This window comes from Patagioenas fasciata, chromosome 2, assembly GCF_037038585.1.
Source record: "Patagioenas fasciata isolate bPatFas1 chromosome 2, bPatFas1.hap1, whole genome shotgun sequence".
Lineage (NCBI taxonomy): Eukaryota > Metazoa > Chordata > Aves > Columbiformes > Columbidae > Patagioenas > Patagioenas fasciata.
Genome location: NC_092521.1, coordinates 88,148,796 through 88,174,165, shown reverse-complemented (window position 1 = coordinate 88,174,165; position 25,370 = coordinate 88,148,796). Strand labels below are relative to the sequence as shown.

General features: G+C 36.4%; 1 protein-coding gene across 1 annotated transcript in view; it reads right to left on the bottom strand.

Moving 5' to 3' along the window:
• The window catches only part of RELCH (RAB11 binding and LisH domain, coiled-coil and HEAT repeat containing), an 82,279-nt gene that overhangs the window by 55,437 nt on the left and 1,472 nt on the right, over window positions 1-25,370 (bottom strand). Inside the window, exons 2-5 of the mRNA XM_065831623.2 lie at window positions 9,292-9,381; window positions 1,049-1,120; window positions 885-940; window positions 661-774 (exon numbers count right to left, since the gene is read on the bottom strand). Of these exons, the coding sequence (XP_065687695.1) occupies window positions 661-774; window positions 885-940; window positions 1,049-1,120; window positions 9,292-9,381 (332 nt within the window). The remainder of the gene's footprint in view (window positions 1-660; window positions 775-884; window positions 941-1,048; window positions 1,121-9,291; window positions 9,382-25,370) is intronic.

The following is a 25,370-nucleotide window of genomic DNA, read 5'->3' as shown; positions in this document are numbered from 1 at the left end:
GTTAATAATCTAGAAAAAAAAAAGTGTGTTCTATATGTTCATTGTAGCCTGTTTATATTTACTTTCTAGAAATAAGAACAATAGAGGCATAAAACTGATCATCTTAAAAAAAAAAAAAGCAAAGCACAGCTATGTTCGGAAATATCTAAGATAACACCTTATTACTGAGAGCTTCTCTAAGACTGTATTAAATGTCACAGTATAATTAAGTATACTTATACACATATCTAGGCCCAGGAGATGACAGTTATTAAGAATACTGCATATCCCACACAAATCAACTGAGCATGATTTAAGGAAAATATTATGTTCAAAATCTATTACATCCAGATCTTTTAGTTTAACTGAAAGAGAGTCCATCAGAAGCCAGGAAAGTGTCTAACTACCTATAACTAACATTTTTCTTCTTGTTTTGCATCCTTTAAAGAATGCAAGCATTCTGTCCCCTTCCTACAAATTTTGGGAAAATACTTCTCCAAGTGCTGTGTTTTCAAACCATGCTTTATGTACGAAAATGTTAATTAATGTATTTAACTCCTAGAATACTCCTATGTACAAAGTGAACTACATGCATAGGAAATACGATTTAAGTTCACTTGAGTTTATGACGAGATCAGAATATGGAAAGCAGGCATGTAAAAACATACAAGAAAACTTTACCTGATCGTGGTTTTCATCTGAAAATGTTATTGATGTAAGCTTGTAACTATTTTTCAATAAAAATTCATTAACTAGGAAGTTTAGAGCTCTTTTTTCAAGAGGTCTGATTGGCTCCTGGAAAAAAAGAAAACAATACGCTACATCTTTGGTTCATCTTCCTTCCAACTACGGAAGCATATCCATCTTAAAGTCCATGCAAAGCTCAGTTACCACCAGCCACCTACCTGAATTTCAGGACTTGATTTATAATTTTTTCGTTCCTGCAAAGGAACTTCATTTTCTGGGGAGGAAAAAAAAGTAACTACGTTTTACTCTTTCACACAGGATGAGCTCAACTACTTCTACATTGTTCAAAGTAGAGACTTAAGAAAAGGTTTATGTACACCACCTGCAGCCTGAGTCAGGTTGGCTCGGAGGGCCTGTATGGTCTCCTTGGCTTTCCGTAGTTCAAACTCCAGGACTGGACAGGGATTTGGATTAAACACACACAGGCATCCAACCAAGGCAAGGGAAACAAAAATAAAATATAAAAAGCAAGGATGGGTGTGAAAAAAAATATACAGTTTGTATTAAACAGAAAGCATGCAGTCTTTATGGAACTTATGAACACATGCAGCAGAGTTGGTCTGAAAGCAAACTGGTGAATGTTTTCCATAGTTTTATTGGATTTAAATCAGCTAAATCAAAATTTTCAAGCTGTCTGACAAGGACTCGCTGTAGGGTTTGGGTTTTTTTCCTTCTTGCTTTTAACTTTGCATATTACTGGGAAATGCTTATTATTTCTTCCCCACTCTCACAATCAGCTGATACACTTAAACACTTTGATTTTGTGGGGCAAGAGGAGTACATGGGCAATCAGAGGACAGATCCAAATGAAGCAAACACATGCTAGCAGCAGAGGAAGCTGTCTTCATGTAGCAAAGCTTAAACCATGAAGTGAATGTACTGTCCCACTGAGACTACAGATTTTGTTTGAAAATAAAATCATACACTGAAATTTTAGCACTTAAATGGCAGAACTTAAAACATATTTTATTTTACTACTAATATAATCTAATTTTAAACCTCTATTTAAAACTAGTGGATTTTGGGGCATATCCTAGAATTGAGATTTTAAATTTGGTTGAACACATTTAAGAGGTGCGCCAGACACATACAAAAAAAAGGCAAAATATGCGGCTCTCATATAGTACTTACAGAGAAGCCTGCAACAAAAATGCACTTGCACCATTATTCTTAAAATTTTCCAGTGACTCTAGGCTATACAGCACTTTCAGTGATCTAGAGTCAGCTTTAGAGATTAAAAAAGATGTAATTCTAGCTGCCATTATCACCTGCCCTATCTTCCCACTCCCCTGGTCACTGTTATGTGTTTCTCATGCCCTAATATTTTCACCAAAAGGGCCAATAATGCTTTGTTTGCTCTGGAATTTCATGAGTTTTGATGTCTGGGTCATGTGTATAACATGGTTTCAAATTTTAAAACCCTGTACATTTGCAAAGTATGTGGTAAATGCTCTTTATATAGTCATCTACAGTTAGAGTATCTAAGGGAACCTATTTAAGGAATTACCAGATAACTACATGTATTTCATAATTCTTAGATTAGTCTAATCACACTTAAATATACAGTCACCACAAACAATGATTCTTATGCTTAACTAGAAGAGATGAACACAGAACAGCTACCATACTGAAGTGTTAAACTAGTCTAAATAGCTTATCTAATATTTACTTTATTGCCATGCAAAACTAAAAATCTAGCTGCTTTTAATAAGAAAATATTAATGAGATTTTTACCTGGAAACAACTTAACATGGTATTTTGAAATATTTATACAGAGAATAATGCATGGCAGAACCATCGTATTGGCTCTTGCTTGTAGGAACTGCTACTGAAGACTACAAAGAAAATGGTTTCCTCTTTTGAACATCTGTCACTAAGAATCTTTTGATAATTAGCACTCATGGAAAAAAGATTCACTCAGTTTGCATTTATGCGTAAAAACGGAAGGAATAACTACAGTACACCACATTTCCTACATGAAAGTAATTTGTTTGATGCACAGAGTTTTACTGCAGCGATACCAAAGTGCAACTGAGGATATGATGAATAAAATATGTAGAATCTCTCTAGTATTCAGCAATGCTGATCTGCAAATACTTCTGTGCAACAAAGTTAGAAAATCCTCTAGTAGTAAAGTATCTAATAATTTTAGCACTTCCTTGCATTTGAGTTACTAATTCACAGTTATGATTCTAAGCTGTAAGCTACTAATTTGTTAGTTTTTGAAAATGGTAAAGAATTCAAATTAAGAAATTCTTCTGATGGAAATGACTACATGTTAACATTTTATTCTCATAAAATATTTTCAAAAACCAGAACAGTTGCAGATCAGGAGTGCCCTGCACTAGAATGATAGAAATAATGAAAAAAAAAGTTAGAAAAACAACACAAACTAGAAAAACTCAGAAATCCCATTAAGGAAAATCGGAATAAGACATGTCTGAAGGCATAGAAAGCCAAAAAGCTCATGTCAGACAAACCCATGTCAGACGGCAAGAATTAATTTTTAGTGAACTGTGATGATGCTGAAAATTCTTAGAAGCCATTAGGACTTTACCCATTCAACCTTTAAAGTAGATTACTCTGCTGCATGTTTCTCTGTATACAGTGGAAGATTCGGGACATAGTATATTTGAGAAGTTGTTGCTTTGCAGCATGTCACAAAAGCCACATAATTCTACTACAACACAGCATTGATACAGTTGTACCTAATTTCTTAGTCTTATTAGTGCCACCATACAAACCTTGATGCATCTAAGTCAGTCACAAATCTAGTTTTTATTTGAAGAAGTTTGTTTATAGGGTTTTTTTATATAAGCATAAATATTTGTAAATGGTTACAGCATAATTCCAACCAAATTTTAAATTACTATTAAAAGCTCTTTATTTTAGAAGCTATACTGAAATGCAATCTTCTGTGAAAATATGAGTTTTAACTCAACATGCATACTAATGAAATCAACATTGGGAATCCATATTTGATGATGATATGACATTCTCTTAAATTAAAAAAAGCAACCTCTAAGCCCTTTCTTTGTAACCATTGTCAAGTACTGACCTTTAAAATAAATGACCTGGTCTCTCTCTCCCCCTTTCCCTCTGTTGTATCTAGAGAAGTCAGCCCTTCAAAAGCATTGATAAAGCCAGCTGAAGTTTAACTTCATGCCTGACTGAACAGATAACACGTATAACTCATTAAAGAACTCTGTGAAAGGAGCTGACATTCCTTAAGAACTATGCGCAGAAGAGTTCTACTGCAGACAGCCTAGGAAAGGAAAGAACCAAATTGATCCTCCACTACATCAGGAAAGCTGAGCGTAGTAATTTAGAGCTCTGAGGGTGGTCAATCTTCCTACAAGAAAAGGGCATTTCTGAACGATCTGTTTTGCCTTAAGGGAGAAAACAGTTCCTTCCAAATTTAAGTTGCTCTCTTGCTTTTGCTTTTTATAAAGAACTCAAATCACCACAGCTACCATTCTGAAAGAAAAAGACAATTACTCAGACTTAATTAAGAACTGAATCTTTCAAGCACGCAACTAAGCATTAGACCAAGATTTTCAGACTAGTAATTTTAAAATGTTTCAGTTTTCATGCAGCAAACCCAATATAGCTTAAAAGAGAAGTGCATATCAGGAGTGGGTAGCTAGTTTACTCAGCCTAGAAATTAAAAAATAAAGCTTTCTCAAGGATCTTATTCAACTCACACACATTTGTTAATGACTTCATACATTACTGAGGCACAGACTGAGAAGTCAGCTATAAAGAACAACCTGTGATTTGGCATACTGAACAAGGTGAATCTACATGAACAACAGTCTTCTTGTGCCAAGGCAAAAAAGTTAAAGAAATAAACAGTACTTCAAAAATTTTCTATGCTTAGTTTTCTATAAGCAGTATTTTTTCAATTATACCAGAATTTTGCATTCTACCTATGGATTATCTTGTCAGACTTCTACATACTTCAGTATGAAGTACTTCAGACAACAGTAGAAAGGTGGTTTTATGTTGTGAAGCCACTACATGGCATTCTGGCATTCTCTTTTAAAGGCAGTTCTCCACTGACGTATCAAGGGACCCTGTGCTTACCCAGCTTTCCTCAAATTTGTGCATACTGTTTCAAGTCTAGTTCTTGTTTGATTCTTAACTGTCATTTCAAGTTCTTCCTCCTAGAGTGAATGCACATGTTCTAAATTATGCCTTCTAAAACATGTATGACATCCAATTACATTGGATGGATTTGTGCATACATTTTCAGTCAATCAGAAGAAATTTTAATTGTCTTGACTATAGTTCACATTGAAGCCACTACCGCAACACACTTCATGACCTAATGTTTCCTAATACCCGCTTCCCTGATGCAATCCTAAGAAGAGAAGAAGTGATCGTATATACAGTCATTGTGAAACACTTCAGAATGTAACACAAAATAGACCTGAATCAGAGAGCTGTATTGCAGCAGGAGAGATGACTATCAAGCTACAAAAATTACGATCAGCATGAAAGTTCATAAGCAAGCTATCAAAGAGCTTGTTACTCTAATAGTACGAAGCCAACACTTGACTTAGTAGCCTCGTTAATGCTTTTAGGTTAATGAAACAGGACTGGCTACACAGAAGACCTGAACTACAGCAGATTTGTCTTTAGGTTCAACCCTTGGAGACTACAGACCTGGATGGAAATTATGACAGTTTACTGCTTACTGGGGATTAAGACAAAACCAGACCCATTTCCAGGATGAACAAATTGAACACACAATGTTAGCAAGTGATCGTTGTATTGCAGATGTTTTTTGTGTTTTGTTTGTTACGTGCTTTTTTTAAAAAAAAAGTTCTTCTCTGATTTTGATTGCACACAAGTAATAGTACTTATTAAAAACATAAACAATAATGCTCTATACAAAGCAGAAACTGCAAACCTAGGTTTAGATAAATGAAATCATCAAAAATAATCAAGTGCTTTTGAACTTGTCTATTCCCTTCACATCCTGATGGGGATAGCATTTTATTCTGCTAAGCAGAGATACATAGTCTTAACCAGAAATCAAAGCTAATGCAGGGACATCTGAGAACACAGATTATTGAAATGGAGTTTGATTATCTGGATTAATTTCACTATCATTGAGAAAACAGCAATGCGTTTCTAAAATTATCGGTTTCTCAGAATAGCAGATAACAAAGGCAAGTTAGCAATACTAAAAATTCTGAATTACGGAAAGTAGGGTTTTTAGATAACAAGCACACTTGTGCACACAGTCAATTTAAGATGTGGCAGAAGATTCAGTTCCTTGTATTGAATGTCAGATGACCTATTTATACCAAATGCTGTGGGTATATGAGTTCAAGTTAGGTGTACTCTTACTCCACAGGAATGGAACAGGTTTTCCATTCTCTGGGTGTTTTATGAAAGTGAATATTTGGAGAAGGTTTACTAGTCCTAGTAAATCCTTCTGTACTGACTTAATCTTAGCTCCACCTGTTTCAGCACTTAATGCATAAATTTAGATTCAAGGCTTATTAATCTTAGAGAACAAATTGTTTCCATCTAGTACATTGCAAGCTCTAAGAATGCATATATTTTTCGGAACTCTGCATGGATTACAAATGTATTATCCCATTTTTATACAGCTCTATATTTATGTTAATATCAGGTAGATAAGGAAGAAAATTGATGCTTTCTAAATTGGAGTCAGTTTTGTCATGCTCGCCCACATACTGACTGGCTTTTCTGCCTTGTACCTTTTCAGTTCAGTTGATCACAACAGTAGATAAGAGACTCAGTTTCTTTCAAGATTTTCCAAGCGACAAATTCACAACAACTGCTCAAACCACATTTGCTTCTACATTAAATTTTGATTCTAACGTCAGATGGAATGTACTGGACTAACAGATTTGAAATACTTAAATCCATTCAAACAAGAGTCTTTCTAGTTATTTCCAGGAATTTTTGGATCAGTAAAATTAAAAAAAAAAAAAAGTAAAAAAGGCAGCTAAGTCTAACAACATCCATAACAGCAAAAAATATGATGGCTTTGGATGGTATACATGCACATTTTTTTATTTGGTACTTTCTAGTATTGCCATGGTATGAAAGTATTTGTAACTGGATGTGTTATAACTTAAGTCCTTCTGACTTGGAACCACTACCTTTTAGTGACTGATACGATTCCTATCCTTCATTTGACATTTGACTAGGGAATTGACATGGAAATCATGAGTTCTGCCCAAATAGTAAAAAACAAAGATAACAGCACAAGAAAGGCATTTACAAAAAGAAACTATTCAAACCTCACTCTGTGAACTATCAAAAGAAAAATATGACTATCAGATCATGGTCTCAAGCTTTTGCAACAGATCACAATTATATCTCCTGAGCATCAAAGCTCTTTGCCAAAAAGAAAGAATATGAGAAGAAATAAGCGGGATGGACTTCTAGTTACATTTCAAACTGCAGTTGCAACTAAGAACTACTTCAAAAGCAGAAGTTATAAGCCAGAGTTTGTTCAAAGAAGGAAATGGACATGAAAAATTTCTGAAACTTCCACTGACATTTTTTAATGTGCAAATTAAACACTCATCAATTTTCTGAAGTTTGAAGTTGCTTAGGTGGATGGTTTTATACAGAAATGAGACAAAACATTTTAACATTTTAATTGAACCAGAATTTTAAGTAGAAATAGGATATTCTGGAACACTTGAAGTCTTCACAATTATGTAGAAATAATAACCACTCTTGCTTTGTTCAAATTACTTTTTAACAACTCATTGAAAAAAACTCTCTAAAGGAATACAGAAATGCAACGTAAACATCCTGCCATATAATTTGCTTGTCTATTACATATGACAGTCGTCAATTATATACCGCATTGTTCAACAATGTCCATTTCAGGATGTACTTAATGAAGTTTAGTGTTTAATTTTAGGGTATATTCATTTCATACTGGAAGTAATAAACGTTTTGTAGTTAATGTTTCATCAGAAGATTAATGGTTCTATTGGATGTCAATTCTGACTGGTCTTCACTTTCTACACCCATTTCTAATCCAATTCAGTTACTAGAGACAGTTTCAAGTAAAGATCAAACTAGCTCTCTCAATAATATTATTGCCAAGAAATATTGGTTAGAAACAGGAAAAATCTACCAAGATGATGAAAAAGTTAAAGTATTTGGAATTTGCTTATTTCTTCCTTGTATTCCAGTACACAATTCAGAAATACTTTGGTTCCTTAAACACACTTTGCTTAGAAGATTAGCTGTGTATTTAAAACTTTTATTTAAACTGACTACATATATTGAAAAAAACAGTTACATAGTAGTAAGAATCTGGAAGTTTCCATATAAATCAAAGAACAGTAAGTACCTATAGTTCCAGACCAGAACATCAAAATAGCTGAATCTGCTTCATGTTCATTAATTTGATCCAGTCCTTTATCTCAGAACTGGCTGGGGTAAGAAAAATTATATTTTTCTGCAATGCTTTTGTTTCTTCTCTCCAGCTCAATACTGGTTGCATTTCAGACAGAGAGAGGAAATTCAGAATCAAGATCCTCTACGGAACTGTGTTTCACCAGCCTTTGCTTAACAATGTGACAGTATTTCTGTCAGGATGAAGCATGGTGGTTCAGAGCAGAGACAACAGCATGAAACAGAGACCTAGCAGGTGCCTTCATTTCAGGTCGCATAAAGCTTAACTGTGTGAACAAAGGTCAAAGCATGGACAACATTTATGCTCTCATTATATTAAACAGTATTAATTGACAAGAAATTAACAGAGTTCTGCAGCAGTTTCTAGAGAGCTTCTATGGGTTTCTCTACAGGAGCTACAAATAACAATATCTAAACTTATAAAAAAAGCCTGGATTAGAGAAACACAGCCCACATGCAAAAGACATTATTATACTAAATTAAAATATAAGAGAAAAGCAGTCTCTGCCTTTGGTGAGATAATCATTAATCTTGAAATTAAAAATGCCACAGGCTCCTAAGTTGAAAGTGGCTGCAAGAGGCGGTAACTCCTGTTGCTTCTTTGAAACAATCTTATAGAAACAAGAAATTAAATGGGAAGAAAAGCACTACAATTAAGATTTGTAGCAAAGAAGATTTACAGAACTGAGAAAACTCCAAATTTACTCTGGTTTGGTAATGTCTGTTTGATGTACACGTAAGCTATATTTAAGAGATGACTTGTTACAGAAAGCTACCAGCCATGTAGCAGTCACTGACTGCTACACAAAATAATTTTGTATGTTTCAGCTGAACAGTAGTAGTCATTAAGCAATATCATGATCCTGTTCTGTTGTCAAAAACTGGGCACAATTTTCAAGTACACTGCTGGCTTCCTTCTTCCCTGGTGACATCTGGAATCATACAGAAGTGCACCTGCTTGCATAATCACAGTAATTGTAGCAAAAGTGTCTGAAACATGGTTATATCATTAAGTGACTAGTTAAACCACCACAGTGAAGTCTGGTTATCTTCAGGAATGTTCTATTAAATATGCTGCTACTAGAAACAGCAAGTCAAATGGTAAAGTTATTCTGTGATTCCTAAATAATAAAAAAAACTTACCTGCTACTCTTTCATCTGTTTCCCTATTGCCATCATCAGAGTATCTTGCAAAATCTAAGGAATCGAGAGTACTGATGCTTCCGGCACGATCTTAAGAGGGGGGAAAAATATCAGAAAATCAAAACATCTCATTTTAGAAATTACAAATCAAAGGATAAGTAACTTATGCAAGACTGAAATTTTACTGCATTTTCTAAAAGTCTGTCTCTAAGTAAATAGTAAAGACTAAAGTAAATGGCCTTACGGCAAGTTCACTGAACAGGCATTGTAAAAAATTCGCCTTCTTCCCCCACAAAAGGTGGCATTTCCACTCTGTCCACAGCAGATGAGACGCAGGTGAGCACCCACAAGAAACCAAGCAAAAAACAAAGCGTTCTGCAACAAGTTTCAATTAGCTCTGTTCCCATTTTATAGAAACCTGTAACTGCCCCAAACACTAAACAAAAGGGGGAAAGAAAGTAGTGTATTTTAAGGCACGTTAACACGATCAAATATTTTTCTACAAGTCTCCTGATTTAGCCATTAACCTCAGTACACACCCACTTAATACAACATTTACTAAGGAATGCATTGCCTAGAATAAAACAAAACAAAGTAAATACAGTTCATGCTACTGCAGGTATAATATTCACACTCTAGAATTAAACTGTTAACCAAAAAAACCACAGCAAACCCACATTCGAGAAATTCAGTAATCAGCATAAAGTTTTGATCCGCCTTGACATTTTTCATTTTGGGGAGAGGGTTTGAAAGAACAAACAAAATACAATTTTGATGATTTCAAATCTCTTGAAGCGTGTTCACCTTTATATTACAAAAATGTGCAAAGAAATTACTCGGTGACAAAACCCAAAATAAACAGAACACATTCCTAAGATAACTGAACATGCAGAAATTATATTCAGTAACTTAGTATCTTTCCCTTCCTTTTGAAATCAATTTCTATGTAGCATTCAGAAATAATTTTAATTACATTAGAGCTGTTGTCATATTAACAAAGAACAAATTCCATATGGCTTTCAAAAAATCCCATAACTGTCAGTAGAAATAGAAGTAATTTCATCACTTGTCAGTCAAAATTCTGTCATGACTAACATCACAGAAAGTATTTAAAACCTCCTCCGCCCCCAGTTCTGCATTGTGTTGGAAAAAAAAAATACATCTATTCGTAAGTTTCTTTTTTGTACATTTAAGCCTAAGTTGTCTCTTAAGGTCTTGTGACACCCTCTCTACATACATGCCAGCAGTAGACTGAAATCAAAACACTTGGACTGAAACTGATTAAAGCATCTACACTCACTTGAAAAGCTATAGAGAATAACAATTTTGCCGACTCTGAGTTACACAGTACCAAAACTAAATGCCTGGCAACCCTAACTTGGCTCTTTTATGGACATAAAGTATATGACAGTATACAGCTTATATTTATCCACAGTTTTTCTTTCCCATGGCTATGGTTTCTCATCCAGGCAATGAAACAGACTGTTGCTCCTCAATGAGTCTCTGCTCAATATTTAGTTTTAAAACTCAGTGTTCATTTGCAGGTTCTGGTCTTATCTGCATTTTTCCAGACACTAATCTGATTTAATAATTCTCTCTAGGCTGTTCTATAGCGTTTAGGAGCACAGTACAAACTCTTCTTTTTACAGCATCTCTCCAAAATGGACCACTGTGAAAGTAAACCAGATTTCATATGCGAGGAACCATAGTTAAGAGAGTTAGAGTTCGAAAGTAAACATGGATTTCGCATGCACAGCATGAAAGTCTTCAGAGCTGACTTTTGAAAACACCTTGTTCACTGAGTTTCATTGGGAGCTGTAAGATCATTTTTTGTAATAAAATTCAAGATTCAAGTTAAAGCAGCAGACAACATTCAACTAGAGATCCCATGGAAAAGCTGATGCTTAAGAAAAGTGACCCAGTCTCATATGTAGCATCGCTATGGCAAAAGTGGAAATCAACTCTGTTTCCTCTTGCAGTCTTGCCATGTTCACAGCCCAGTTTTGTATTACTCTTATGAAGTAGGTAACATCATAATTATTGACACATTCAAAGCCTTAAGCAGCAAAAATGTTTTTCATGTGACTAGTGACACACTTTAGAGGCAAAGGCTCTCCTCTCACAACAGACAAAACAAATCAGTCATAAAACACAAACTTATTTGTCAAAACAGTAGAAACTTCTTGAAAAACACAGCTTTCTAGAAAAAAACATGGTGCAATCAAAGTCTATATCAGGATGTACACAACAAAAGCCATTTAAGATCACACCAGCAGTTGTAAATCCAACAATTCACAATTCCCGACCACTGACTATCATTTTCACAACTGTCACGGTCCTTATAGAAACCAAATAAAACCAAAGGTTATGATTTTAACATCCAGAAACTCCTTAAGCACCACATCTACATGCACAGCTGCAATTTGTAGAGTTGAAACTTGTACATTCATAATTTAGACTTCTCCTTATCATTACAGTGTTCGTGATAACAGCAAACATCCGACAGTCTCTTTACATACAGGTTGGCATTATGAGGAGACACAAATATCTGGATTCAGATTGATCAAACCAAACAAATATGTGCTGAGGAGCACCAGTCTCATGGCTTGTTTCCTGCTACTGTTATTTCCCTCTCCCAGTAATGCTGATCCTCCTCATTACAGAAGTACCTGCCCCAGTTATCACCATCCCCCAAGCATGCTGTCATTACTAAACGAAGCCAATTTGGGTGTTAGAAGTTATTATGTCCATGTTGTTAAACCTGAAGATAAATTTTAAACGGAAAACTGTATTTATGTATTGCATTGGTGAAACCTGAATATACACAAAAAACTGTGTAGGGATATCCAAATAAATGCTGAAGGAAATGAAACAGAGGCAACACACAGGTTGGACAGTATCTTCTCAATTCAGTGTCCCACTAGATGATACACGTGGCAGACCTCAATCAAGTCTGGAAATTATAGCTTCCATAATGCAAGTCAAACTAAACTGTTAGCTTGAATAATGTAACGAGACTTTTACCACTACTTTGCTACAGGATACTGCCTTTAAAATACATGGAAGTGGTTCCTGCTGTTAAGAGGCCACCAGTGTTGAAGCACTTCAGCTGAGACATCTCCTGGCTAAACTGGCTGCACAGCTATCAATGAACCATCAGGGCTAAGATTATACCCCGCCAAGTCCCAGCATCAGGGGCAACCTGGGCATAGATGCTGCCACAGCTCCCACTGAAGCTGGTGCTTCGAGTAGCAGGAAAGGAAGCGAGGAGCAGGGTGACAAGGCTGTTGAGGGGTCTGGAGCACAAGTCCAGAAGAAGAAGAAGAAGCTTCCAGAGAAGCAGCTGAGGGAACTGGGGCTGTTTATCCTGGAGAAAAGGAGGCTGAGGGGAGACCTGATCGCTCTCTGCAACTGTCTGAATGGAGGTTGTAGCACAGAGTGGGGTGGTCTCTTCACCCAAGTAGCGAGCGACAGGACAAGAGGAAATGGCCTCAAATTGCACCAGGGGAGGTTTAGATTGAATATTAGGAAAAATTTCTTCAAGGAAAGGGTTGTTTGGCATTGGAACAGGCTGCCCAGGGAAGTGGTGGAGTCACCATACCTGGAGGTATTTAAAAGGCATTTAGATGAGGTTCTTAGGGACATGGTTTAGTGCTACAGTTAGGTTATGGTTGGACCTGATGATCCTGAAGGTCTCTTCCAACTGAAACGATTCTATACCTCACCAACAGCAGAGGCATGGCACACATGGGTTGCCTGTCCAAAGCTGAGCAGTGGCAGGTCTGCCCCATCGCTTCCCCTACCGGACATGTCACCACGAGGCACCTGTACCCCTTGTCTCCCTCCTTACCAATGTCTTTTGCAGGCACTCAGCAGTGGAAGTTTATCTCCTAAAACTAACGCCATCATCCAGAAGATTACGGAATAACATCTTACGACCTCAAATTCCACACATCCATAAAGGATCAGCAAAGGATCAGGGGGTGAGAACAGTCCCTCCCTGCTGGCAGCCAAATGGGTTCGTTCACCAGGGAAAAGAGCAGGGCTGTTTGAAGGGCAAGAATGGGCAAGGGAAGGGCTGCGCTCAGCCACGTCGCTCACCCCAGGAATGCGAAACATCACCATTTTTCTGAAGTACAAATAGTTGTATTCCAGTACACTGAGTGGAAGTATTTCAACTAAAGCATTCAGAAAAGAGAAGTACTTTGTGAACTATAAGGGGAAAATTATTAAAAAATAATAATAATAATAATTTTTTTTAGGAAAACAATATATATTCCTTTACTTCAGTTTTTCTTATAAAAAAATAAAAATCGTAGGTTTAATTCTTTTCGCAAAGAATTATCAAAGCAGAATCTTGGTTGAATTCTGATTTTTTGTTGTTGTTTGTTTGTGGTTTTGTTTTTTGTGTGTGGTGTTTTGTTCTTTTTTCCTGGAAAAGAAAGCAATGTGACACAGCAATAGGAAGCCATTTTGCTGCCATGATACGCAGATTCTTACCAACAGTCTTCTGTGCATGCATTTTGTATTTCTTCAGTATTCTGAATTAAAATGCTTTTCTTTTTAATCAGCAATTCCTTTTTTGCTAAAAGCTTTCATAATGAATAGCAAAGAAATAATTGCTGTCAGTTTAATGTTTCAGAAATGGCAATGCAACATAACAAGAACAGTTTTGACAAGCAGGTATAAACAACTCCAGAAAGTGATATGGAACAAGAGAGTGCCACAGGCACACAGAAAACAAAAGAAATAGGTTTAGGCTTTTCACAGCTCATACTAGTGAAATGCCAGGAGATAGACTGGAATAGCAAAGGCGAATCTCTGTATAGTTCTTTTCCCTTACCTCTACCGCTGGAAAAGGATCAACAAAATCAGAAAACTAAGATTCATATTTCACACTCAAGGCTAAAGAGTTTCTTAATCCATTTGTTCAAAAATGCAATGGCTTTAATTTCATTTATGAAGTTAAAAATCAGGTTCAAAACCATGTTTTGTTTATTACCTTACACAATCTTCTAAAATATTGCTTCATTCCAGAGGAAAGGAATTTTCATTCCTTTCTCATTCCCAGAACTGTCACCCATATGACATGCAGATTTCTGCTGATAGCTTCTGTTCCCTGGGCATATTCAGCTCTTTCACTGAAAGTTGAGTGTATCTATATAAGGAGCAAAACATAAAAAGCCTCACAACAAAGTGATACATCTCCTTCCACTGACATACATAATACGAAAGAGGTTAAGTTTCATTCACTTGGATGGTAAAAAAGTTTATTTTTACCAGCTTACCTAAAGAGACATTAAGAGGGATCAAATTAGCCATTGTTTCACAGTATATGACTCAAGCAGAAGTAAGTTGCAGCCTTCTGCCAAAATACATTATTAAATAATCTTTACATGAGCATAATGCTAAAAACATAGACCAACCAAGCGATAACACTTCTTGATAGAAAAAAATTAAACAAATTTTTAGAAGCTATTTGAATTTATTTTGCAAACATCTAGATTGATGTTAAAAATTACTAGTTGGTAAAGCAGCCAATAAGTTGTCAGATTTTCTTTAAAATCACAGGAAATCATATCATCATGTGCTAGCATTTAACTTAACAGAGTATACGAAGACCAAGAACTCCATATTTTTCTTTGAAATTCAAGGAAAAGTAATAATGACATGATGCTTGTACAAGACAAATTAAAAAAAAAAAAATCTGTAAACCTGAAGCAAAACTGTTACTGTATTTCTGTATTTTTAACTGATGAGCAAAATACCTGGCTAAGCACGTTTTAAAATCATCAGAGAAACAACTGGCTACTCCAAATTTGGTTTTGACTGACATCCTTATGGAACAAGATGCAGGGCAAAGTGAATCCTTCCCAATCAAGATCAGAGCAGCTTTCCACTGGATATTCCATATACTAGGACAAAATAATTTCTAGCTTAAGTCAGGCTTTACATGAATTATATGGTTATATTTAGGAAGAAATAGTTGTAGGCAGACAGCTCACACACAGCATAGCAAGTTTTTTAGAGATAGTAAATGCCCAAAACCCATTAGTCTGTCCAATAACCTATGCCTATCATGCTACTACAGAACGAACATCCAAACTCTTCAGGAACCCAGCCTCACACATCACTACTTGGAGAAGAAAGAAAAACCACTACCTTATAAAAAAAATTAACAAGCAAGCAAACACTCTTTGAAGACCTAATACCTGATTGTTCAATATAGTTCTACTTGTTGCCACTGTAGCCTTACTGAACAGGAACACGGAACATACCACAGGCTTGGAAAAAAAAGGTTACAGAACATTGGCCACGCTACTGGATACAACAAAAGATTTATACAGAGAATTCTGAATATTTATCCAAGCAGAGCTCCAGAAGCTCCATTTCCAAAAACACAGCCTTTCTAAGCTTTATTTCTTCACTTGAGGGAAAGTTAAATTGCTTTAACATTGGTGTAAGAAGTCTTACACAAGCAACTTGATCCACTAGAAGTAATTTTATTTGATAATCATACACTCTGTTCACTAAATTAAATTTTTACTACATAGGGTTTCACTAGGGACAAACCTTAATACGGCCTCTCAGTTCAGTCTCAGGTACAACTCTACTTACAAACCATCTCAGGTTAATGCCTTCTAGCTTCTGAATAAAAATAGACATCGAAAGTTACATAAGTGAGTGACTGAGGCCATCAAAAAATATTCCTTAGCATCACCACCTTGATGGTTATTTCTAGAAAAGGAAAAAAGCCCAAACCAATAGGACTCCAGGATGCACTTCTCTGCAGCTGTAGAAATAAGTTGCACTTCGTTCCTGAACTGATACTCAAAAATTCGTTTTGTAGAACAAAAAAACGCGTTAAAATAGAGAATTGCTAAGCTTTAATTTCCTATGAATTAAAAAAACTCGTGATAACCAACAGATATGCTCCTTAATATATGGCAGTAAATCAGACCCCTAATGTTAAAAATTGACATTCAGTGAAAGTATTTTGGGATTATAAATGTCAGAAAACCATGTAATTACAGCTGTATGTGAGATAATTCAAGCAAAGTTGTCTTATTCTAGGATGCTCTTTCCAATCTATGAAAAATGAGAAGCTAGAAACCTCTCTACTGCAATATTTTTCAACCTACAACACATGGACAATTACTAAGGCAAGCTTTAAGATAATAAAGGATGTAGTTCCATGTAACTTTAGAAAATATACAGAAGTTTTTACTGATGAGTTGTGCAATTGTTATGAGTTAAGCTCTCCTCCCAATATACACAAATAACCCTTTTTGCATGGAGGAACCTCTGACAGAAAATTTTCCATCCAAAAGAAAATTATGTCATAAGGAGATCAGGGCTGAAACTTAAGAGGTCTGCAAATCAAAAGTTGGGGGAAAAAATACATCTGGAAAGGGCAACAGTACAACATACTTTATAAGGTAGACTTATCTTTATCTTTACAACACCCAACTTAATTTTTAAGTTCAAAGAGATACAGGCAAATCAGCAAGTCAAGAAGTTTCCTTTGAAATGACAGGTCTGCCACATTTCCTTTTTTTCTGGTGCTACAGGTACAATAAAAGAACTGTTGAAGTTCAGTCCTAAGGAAATGCAAGTATTTAAACACATACTTTATATCAGTTTCTGTTGGCTGTAAAGAAGTCAGCAAGCTAGGCATTTTACCTTCCTTAAATATTTAAGTCCTAGTGTAAACTAGCTCTTATGGCCATGCAACAGATGACCTGCTGTCTTCCAGAGATACTGCTCTGGAAAAGCATGGCCTTGAATAACTTGCATTTTCAGCTGTCTGCATGATATCACAGGAACAGCAGAAAAAAGGGAAACTGGGGACAGAGACTATCTGGGAGAAAGAATAAACTTCCTCTTGTATTCATTGGCACATGCTTAAGCCCCATATTAGTACTGAGCTCCATATACGTACAAGTGAACAAACCAGCAAGAGGGATGGCATTCAAAGAAGATGTGGAATAATGTAAAACCTGAAATGCTTTAATGGAGTGCTTTCTACATTAAAGTAAAGAATCAGACATCATTAACACTTTAAAAAGTGATCATCAATTCACAGTTTGTATTCCTGGCTGTATTATGTAGCAAATGAAATACATTGCGCAACACATATGAATAAGTGAATAAGCTATTTAATTCCCCATAAATGACACTGAAAATTCCTTTAAGCCTTGTCAAATTTCATAAGACAACTGTGGAGCAATATTAATTTGAGGAGCCTTAAATGGCCGCTGCATTTAAAACTTCTGATATGCTTCAACTTGTTCTAAGCTTACCAATGATGGATCAGCCAGCAATGCAAACTTGATCCATGACAGTAGATACCTGATCTAGCATAAAACCTTAATGCTAGAAACAGACTTATTCATCAATTTTTTCAAGTAGCTTAACTTGCAAAGTAAATTTTGCCAAATCGACACATTCCACATCGCTATGGTAACTCCAAGATGGAACTAAGAGCCTTAAAGTAATTCATTGCATCAAGCACTGAATTGTAAGCATCTAACCTATCCACCTCATTTTGCTCCTGCAAGTGCCTCTTTTGCTTGCTCTCAGATGGTCTTACTTAATGAGATCTGCTCAGTTTTCAAAGTTGGTGTGTTCTGGAACTAAGTTCTCAAACCATCATCAAATGAAAAGTTAAGTAAAGCCACTAGAATAAAATTAACCTTCAAGCTGTCAGGGCAATCGACTTAAAAATTACCCAGAACAGCCATCCAATATGATCAGATAATACTTGTCTATGACAGGCAAACCAAACCAAATTGAAAATGGATTATCAATACGTTTGTCTCCTTTATATTACTAACAAGCTATGGAAATTAATAGAAAGTATATGAGCGTAAAAATCCTAAAGCTACTTGGAGGAAACTAACCTATGCTTGCTGGCCAAGAACCGCAGAAAAAAATTAACCAATCATCATATATATAAAACAAATACTTTACAGATACATTGTAGTAAAAAGATATCACCCTCACTACCATGACAGGAATATAGCAGAAGCTCATGAGAAGGATGAAATTACAAAGTGAAAATGGATAGTTCTTGCATCCTAGCACAGATAAAACACACTCACAAATAACTGAATTGGGTTAAGATACAGGTATTGATACACCTGCGTATATCTCAATTGAGAGACATACTGATAACAAATCTGCTTCTGTGCAGGGGGCCTTACTGCCTAGACTGTCTCAGGCACGATCCAAATTAGTTGAAAGACTTAAGTCAGCCCTGCACAAAGCTATTTGAATGTTGGTGCAGTGAACACTGAGCATATGACCTTGGGGAAATCATCAAACCCAGCCTGCATGCCTATATACGTGCAGTGTGCCTGAGCTACTGGAGCTTCCCAAAACAAAAAAGCTACACAGAATCATTGCACAGAAGCAGTTCTTCCAGCTCAAGACCCCAGCTGGCTTCAACAGAAATCACAAAGCATCAACAGCATCACATGAACTCAGTATGCTTCATGTTGCAGCACTGCATTTCCCAAAGTGTATCAACTAACTTGCATTACAGGGATTTTTTCATTCTCTGCAGTGACGCAGTTTTCTGTTATATTCTCCGTCGTCCAAGAAAATTATATCAACCTAGCCCTTAAATGGCTGTTTTTGCTAAGGGACTACTTAAAGTGTATAGATAATACTCATCTTAATTGTCAAGCACTGTGTCTCTCAGTTTTCTTCATATTTCAATTCTAGTATGTTCCCCTTTCCCTGATTTCTACTTTTATTTCAGGACAGTACTAAATTTTCCAGTGACGTTTTAACAATGTATGTCCACATGGATTCTATAAAGAATTAAAAACAAACAACTAGAGACAAAAACATCTCTTCTATGAGGAGAGGCTGAGAGAACTGTGGCTGTTCAGCCTGGAGAAGAGCAGGCTCAGAGGGAAATCTTATCAATGTGCACAAATACATGAAGGAAGGGTACAAAGAGGATGGAGCCAGGCTCTTCTCTGTGGTGCCCAGTGACAGGTCCAGGGGCAATGGGCACAAACTGAAACACAGGAGGTTCCCTCTGAACATCGGGAAACACTTTTTCACTGTGAGGGTGACTGAGTGTTGGCACAAGTTGCCCAGAGAGACTGTAGGGTTTCCATCCATGGAGATAACCAAAAGCCAATCTGGACACAGTCCTGGGCAACCAGCTGTAGGTGGCCCTGCCTGAGCAGGGCTTGTTGACCAAGATGACCTCCAGAGGTCCCTTCCAATCTCAACCATACTTTGATTCTGTGATTACTTTTGCAATGATTTCTCTTACTCCAACAAATGACAACACAGCTGATAGTGCTCTCTCTCCTCTCCAACATCAAACCAAGATGAAAAGGTACTTGTCATATAAATGAGAAATTTTTATTCTGTGAGCTTTTACGTAACAGTATTTCCTTCAATTCAACAGCAAAGTAATCACTTGCATCGCCTTCATGCAGCATTATATTGCAGGAAGGGAGGAAGTAAACTGCCTCTCCCCTATGGTACACCAGGGGAGACTTTAGTATTTCTCAAGGGCTTTTTCAGCTTGGTCTGTCTTAAAAACAAAACCAAAAACTGTAGGGTTTTTTTGGTTTGTTTATTTTGTCCAAACTCAATATACTTTGTGCTATGTATCAGGCATGTACATCATAAATAAAAATAGAAGGCCTACGAGCTTTACTGAATCACTCAAAGTTTTAGCCTATGCTAGTGAAGAATTCAACTCAGTTTCTCAAACCTGCCTATTTGCAATACACTAGAAAACCAAATACAAGTAATACATTGAAGATGAAGAATTATGACTTTGAACACACAACAGCATAAGGTTTTATGTCTTATCTTCATATACTGATAGGAAGGAGACTTTTGATACTATATTTTACATAGTTCCATATATATATATATATATATATATATACACATACATGAAAATTACCTAACTCGGAATTTGTAACAAATCTTAGTTTAGTTTGAAAGTATGAGGACATCCTAAAAAATATATTTTTCCATATTTTCATTAATTCTGAGCTTATAGAACACAGAAGCCCCGTATTCACAAATTTTAAAGAAACAGAGATAACTGTGCATATAGATCAGCTTCAAACACAGCTGATATCAATATCTATTTGATCACAACTTGCTTGCAAACACTAGGCAAATCTTTTGGTATCACACAATGAATCTCATGTAAAATTTCCAGCAAGCACTCTAATTTACAAGTCACATCTTCAATCAAGAAAAAGATCATTCTCAGAGGTAGAAAAGCTACAGGAAGCTCAATATACCCTACATAGGATTGAAATGATGTATAGAAGAGCCTAAAGAAGCTTCCAGTGGTTGGTTCTGAAATGCAAAGCTCTAGCTAATCATCTTGTTTTCCCTCTCTGCCTACCCTTCCCCATCCCCCTCCCCGTCCCCCCCCCAAAAAAAAAGCAGCAAACAAAACCCAAACAAAACCCAAATTCTCCTTAACAACAAAACTGTTAGGAGGAAACGTGCTGCATCAGCACAAAGCCTACTTGCTTCCCTGAAGCTTCCAACCAAGGCCTGGTTAAACTCACGTGGAACTGAACTAGCTACAGTGCCGATGTGCAGAGGTTCACTTCTGCCTCCCTCAACACAGTAAAGTAGCAGTAACTCTGGCACAGGAACAGAACAGAAAGTCAGGACTAAAGCAGCTAAATTCCCCGTAGTGTAACTGCAAACATCCTAAGAGAACAAGAACATAAAAATAACTTACTACAAGGTAAAATATAATGTGGACATACGGTACGCTTGCTATTCAGTGGTAATTTCATATATGCCTGCCTAGTAGTAGTGGCTACTAGTCTGTTCTTCTTTGCCCAGTGTCACACTCACCTCATGCTACTTTAACTTGTTATTTCTTTATGTACTTATAACCTTGTGGGGACTAATCGGTCTTCTGAACTACCTACAATAACATCCCAAATCACCCCAACACAGATACCAACCAAAGGTTAAACTATCCTCTCATCCATCAGAAACAGCTTCCAGCAGACCTGGTTTCACTCATTTGACAACACCAAGAGCTGCAGAAGTTGTAAACTAGGGAGGTCTTAAGGTATGAAGTGCATCTCATGGAAAACTTTTCAGAAATACTAGTGTTGGTAAAACAGGGAGGAGTTTAAAGAAGTCACAACTGGAGAAGGTTTAGCTGGCTTCTCTACCAGTAAAGCCAACTTCACAGCACTACAAAAACTCTGAGGTTTCACGCAGGAATTACTGTTTTCTGGGAGGTCTGCAGGGGCCTTGGATCCCCTTTCCTTCAGTGTTACAAACAAACCTCTTACTCACGTTTCCTGTACTTCCTTTGAAAAGACAACACAGTCTCTCCCATCTGCCAATAGCAACAGCTTTGATTACCTATTTATCTGCACCTTTCCATCTTGTCCTTACTAACAGGAGCCCCTTTCCCAAATCAGGTAGTAAAACCACTGTTTCGCCCCTAAGTTGCCATTCCACCTCACAGCAGCTGGAGCAGTAGCCAACAAGACTATGTATTTTTGCTTACTTTAAAAAAGTAACAAACGAAAGACTTCGGTTGACAATAACAAAAGCCGGAACAAATCAAGAATTAGTCATTCGAACAGCTGAGGTTGTCTTCTTCCTAATTTCCTCTTATTTAGACTGCCATTTAAGCTGAGCTATAATGAACTGTTTTGAGGCAGCCCCCTTCTGCTACATATTCATACAAACCAAAAATCTGGTGAAATGCTGATCATAACAAGGGCTGGCACATAGTCACAATGTGTGTAACTCCGGATTGAGAGCTGTTACCAAGACACCCCTTGCTCGCAAAAGCAAAATCAATGTGCTCTTCCCACATGGCTTCTTCCAGGAGGACCCATCTGAATTTCAAAGGCTACATGCAAAATAGAGATACTTCACAATATCTGAACCAACAAAAAAAAAAGAATCCCAAACCATAAGCAGAGCCAGGAACTTACTATGAAGAAACAACAATACTTTATGCTTTTGTACTCAAAGATTAGCTTAATATAACTGGAATCAAGTCCCCAGGAAGTTACAAATGACTTTATTTTGGAAATAACTAGAAAAAAAATAATCTCCTGAAAAACATAAATGTTCAAACCCCTTCTTTATGATTTTCATTACAGCTATTTCAAATTTTGACAATGTTGAGCTTTTGTAGCCATAAAGAAAAATAAATGGCAGACCTTAAAGCTACTTCTAACAGTGTAAGCTGCATCCCTTCAGGAAAGGGCACTCACCAAACACAGTAATCAAAGAGCATCTTAATGATCACATTAAAAAAAAAAAAAAAAAGTTTTGTCACCCACTATGCTTAAGCTTGAATTATAGTCATATGTATACATAGGAAAACATTTGAGGCTCCAGAACAGGGATGAGACATTTAAGCCACAGTTTTATTTCTAAATTTCAAGCACCTCATTTTGTACTGTACTAGCTTATGCAAAGATGATTTGGAATATGATACAAATTTAAATTAAATACACAGCTGCAAACCAAAACCTTGTAAAATATCTGGAATACTGTATGAAGGAGGGACTTCCAAACCATACCACTCACATAAGTAGTGTTAGAAAAATGGTATCAAAATGGTCTAGCAGATGTGGAGCTACTGCTATTGAAAACAATGGGAGAAGCTGTCACAGACATTTGAAGGATCAAGCAAAGATACAGTACATGAAGGATGACTGTACACAAGTGCTGTGCATCTAAAGGAACAGTGCTGATGTCTTCACAAAGTGAATTTGCTTCAAACTAGAAGAGCAAAGTTGCTAGACATGACATACATTTCCATATTTTTCATTACCGTGTATCTTAATGTCTGTTCCCAGCTGTGACGTTACTGCTGCTGGAAAATGGAAGGGTGTTTTTCCAAAAAACTATGAAATCCCAGTCATCTGACTATCATTTGCTTCTGTAGCCAAGTGCTCTGAAGCATGTTCAAAGACAAAGCAGCTTCTAAGTCACTAGCTGACCACATAATGCTACTTGTTTAGATCCTATGATACTTCATTAAAATGTCTTTATAGCAGCAGTCTCTAAAGAGAAAGATAAGAAAAACCAAAATAAATTTCAGCATGCACACTTATATTTCAGCCTGCCTAAAAGGATCCTGAGAAGTGCCAATGAACATTGAAATTCCTCCATTCTGTAGAGGAACGCTCAGTACCAAGCTCTCCATTGCTCCGTGGCAAGCCTCAGGCAGCATTCCAAACATACTTGACATTCAATAAGAATTGCCAGTCTCACTTTTTCTGCTACCTCTCAAATTATCAGAAACCTCAGTTACAGCCATAGAAATTGAAACAACTCGAGGTCAGGGAAGAGCAGGTGGAAAGCTAGTGCTAAGAATGAATTCCACCTTTAAATATCGACAAAAATAAAGAACTTTTTTTTTTTAAATCTGACCACATTAAGTATTTTTTTTTTCAGTGAAGCATAAAATTCAAATGACCTTGAAATTACAATCATACCAAATTCCACTGATTTGTACATCAATAGTTTCTATGAAGAAAACAATCAGTTTATTCTCAAATACCTTTTGGCATGTTAAAGCAAGAGAAGGTATCTCTCACATACATTCTCTGCAAGTCTACATATAAGAATCCAAGAATGCGGACAAAACAGACTGCACCTCTCAAGAGAACTGAACTTTTAAACTAACTTAGGAAACTATTCAGACTTACCATTGGATCTGACCTGCAGCTTAGCCCTCTAAATCCAATAATAACAGATGCTTAAGAGGAAAGTAAAAAAAACTCTTCCAAAGACCATGTAATTTTCAGCCCATCAGAGTCTTCTGCAATCTATTTTGCAACACTTGGAAAATAGCTTAAATTCAGAGGCATGAGACTATCAGCCCTTGTTGACATTAAGCAGAATCAGGCTGAACAGCATTGAGACAGTCACTAGCTCCATGCTAGACTCCAGACTGCAAGGAAGTCTAACAGCAATAAGTTAAAAAATCTACTTGAGTTATAAAAAATACATTTTTTTCATTGTTCTGGTTCTGTCACATTTCAATGTCACTCAGCATGAATTGCCTTTCAAATCCTTGTTGAGACAAAAAAGCCTTTGAAAAGCATACTCTCATCTGTTGTAGATATCAGATTTCAAGACACAACCTTTAACCTAAGGTCTAGCATGATATTTATTTTTAGCACACCTCAGTATTATTAAACTGCTCCAAAATATGTTTTAGCCCTCCTCCTCCTCTCTCTCTCTCCCCCCCGCCTCCTTCTTGCTTTTTTTAAGTGATGTCCCATCATCATCTATCCTTCAGCAGGTCAGCACAACAATCGTTAAGATGTTCTCACATATAAACTGGTCTAGAATTCCAATAGATTATTTTTTTGCATGCATAACAGCACAGTTACACAGGCTGCTGTTTTTCTAATTCTACAGTATGCACATTATCAATAACTGGAAACAATATATCATGTTAACAGGAAAAGAGAATGTTTAATCAATTGGATGAATTGACTGGAATCCCCAAGGAAGCTGCTTTTAATGAAACAGAAATTTATGTCACTTCAAGGCACTGAAGCATGAGTTTTTCCAACATTCACCAATCCTACGATGAAGAAGACCACACTGAAGCCCTCAACTGGACAAGGCAAATATGAAAGTCTAACTATTCATAAACAAGATAACCAGAATATAAACAACACGGCATGAATTACAAAAAAATTCTAGACCATTTAAAAAAGACACTGAAAAGCAATAACAAGTTGAAAGTTTAGATGTCTCCTATTATCCTAGACATCTAGATACTACCATTTATTTCCAAATTTTAAGTCTAGCTGCATGTCTTCTCAACAGTAAAATCTTTTTTTCATCAACAAACAGAAATACAGAACTATTTACAACATACCTTTAGGTGCCTTAGAAAGCACACATACATAAATAAACCTTTCAACTATCTGCTAAACACACCTCTCCTGTCAATATCACACCATGAGTTCATTAAGTCTTCACATGTCAGGTGGTTGGGCAGCTTCTCTCTCAAAGTCATTTGAAGAAGCTACTTCATTTTTAGAACTCAATGTTTCTTGGCAGTA